General features: G+C 34.3%; 1 protein-coding gene across 1 annotated transcript; it reads right to left on the bottom strand.

Moving 5' to 3' along the window:
• Positions 1-307: 307 nt before the first annotated feature.
• On the bottom strand, positions 308-886 carry LOC104879085 (uncharacterized). The gene has a single exon (XM_010650585.1). It carries the CDS (start codon positions 884-886, stop codon positions 308-310), a length of 579 nt encoding a protein of 192 aa, XP_010648887.1.
• Between the last annotated feature and the right edge of the window lie 788 nt (positions 887-1,674).

The following is a 1,674-nucleotide window of genomic DNA, read 5'->3' as shown; positions in this document are numbered from 1 at the left end:
TTCTTAGTGTTGCAATGATCTCCTCATCAATTGCATTCACCACAGCCCCTTTTAGGTCCTTTCGGTACCTACACTCCCTAGCATAATGCCCGGGTTTTCCACACACAAAACAAAGACCTTTCTTGCCCTTAAATTGCTCTTGATTTTTCTTGGGGCTCATATAATTTCCAGAATTCCTTTTATCGTTGTTATTTTTACCTCTAGGATGATTGACCTTTGAAACCGCATTGGCTTTGTTAGTCCCACCATTGGACTCTTTCACCATTTTGTCTCTTGATCTCGATTCTTCCTCAATGCGAAGATGTTTTTAAATCTCTTCCAAGGAGTAATCTTCACTCTTGTAGAGAATCCTCTTCCGGTAACCTTTCCAACTTGATGGTAATTTAGCCACAATAGCACCAACTTGGAAGGCCTCCGAAAGTTCAATTTTGAGAACTTTCAACTTATTCACAATTACTTGCAACTCATGAATTTGTGGTAAGAAAGGCTTTTCATAAAAAAATTTGAAATCTATGTATTGAGAAATAAGAAACTTTTTGGTACCTTCTTCCTCGTCTTTGTACTTGTTTTCAAGAGCCTCCCAAATCTCCCTCACGGAATAGGTGTTGGTGTAGAGATCATATAGCCTATCGGATAAGGCGTTCAAAATATGACCCCTACATATGAGCTCATCCTCCTCCCTCTTCTTCCTTGCTGCCACCACTTGAGGTGTGTCATTTTCCTTTGGTTCCGGTAACGGTGCCAAGGTAGGATCAAGAATGTAGAAAATCTTGAGTGCTGTGAGAAGGAATCTCACCTTGTCTTGCCACCTAGTGAAGTTCAAACCATCAAAACGATCCAACCTCACAAGGTCTTGGTTCATAATCTTGATAGTCTCTCCTTCCATTGAAATTTAGAGTCTTTGATTGATATTAAAATTTTTTTTGGATACAATGGAGAAAAGAAACACTCTCAAACACTCACCTTGATACAATAAAACTCTCAAAGTTACAAAATAAGAACAAGAAGAAGAAGAACACAAGAAAGGCTCAAACAAGTTCTTGGAACTTTGTCCAAAGACTCTATTTCCTCCCACCTCTAGAAATCTTTAGGGAACTAATGGAAATAGTCTTGGGATTGATCAAGCCTTTTCACTTTTCTGCATAAGATTTCAAAAAGAAGAAAAGTCATATATAACACTCTTAGGGTTGAAAAATGGTTACAAGGATGAGAAAAACCCATTGTCTTCCTCAATCTCTTCATCTTTGTAACATTCAAAAATTAAATCATATATTTAATTCACACATTAAACATGATTTAATCTCAAATGTGTAACTCTCTTACACTTAACCTCTTAAGTTTTATAAAGTTACAAAGATGAGAAGACTCATTGTCTTAACCTTTCAAGTTTTGTAACATTTCAAAACTTAATCATGTGTTTAATTCACACATTAAATTGTAACCCTTCTTACACTTTATTTTCAAAAGTGTAACTCTTCTTACACTTTATTTATTTTATTTTTTTTAACCAACAATATATATATATATATATATATATATATATATATATATATATATATATATATATATTTATATAAATATAACAGGATCTACATGAGTTCTTTGTTATCCCAAATCAAACAAACAGATAGTGCCCTAGCAACAAGAAGAGTAGTGATAATGAGGATGGATTTA

This window comes from Vitis vinifera, chromosome 4 (genome assembly GCF_030704535.1).
Source record: "Vitis vinifera cultivar Pinot Noir 40024 chromosome 4, ASM3070453v1".
Taxonomy (NCBI): domain Eukaryota; kingdom Viridiplantae; phylum Streptophyta; class Magnoliopsida; order Vitales; family Vitaceae; genus Vitis; species Vitis vinifera.
This window is presented reverse-complemented; position numbering and strand designations above follow the sequence as displayed.

Bases quoted from the DNA above. Each gene is read 5' to 3' on its own strand.
- LOC104879085 (XM_010650585.1), bottom strand. From the start codon at position 886: ATGGAAGGAGAGACTATCAAGATTATGAACCAAGACCTTGTGAGGTTG.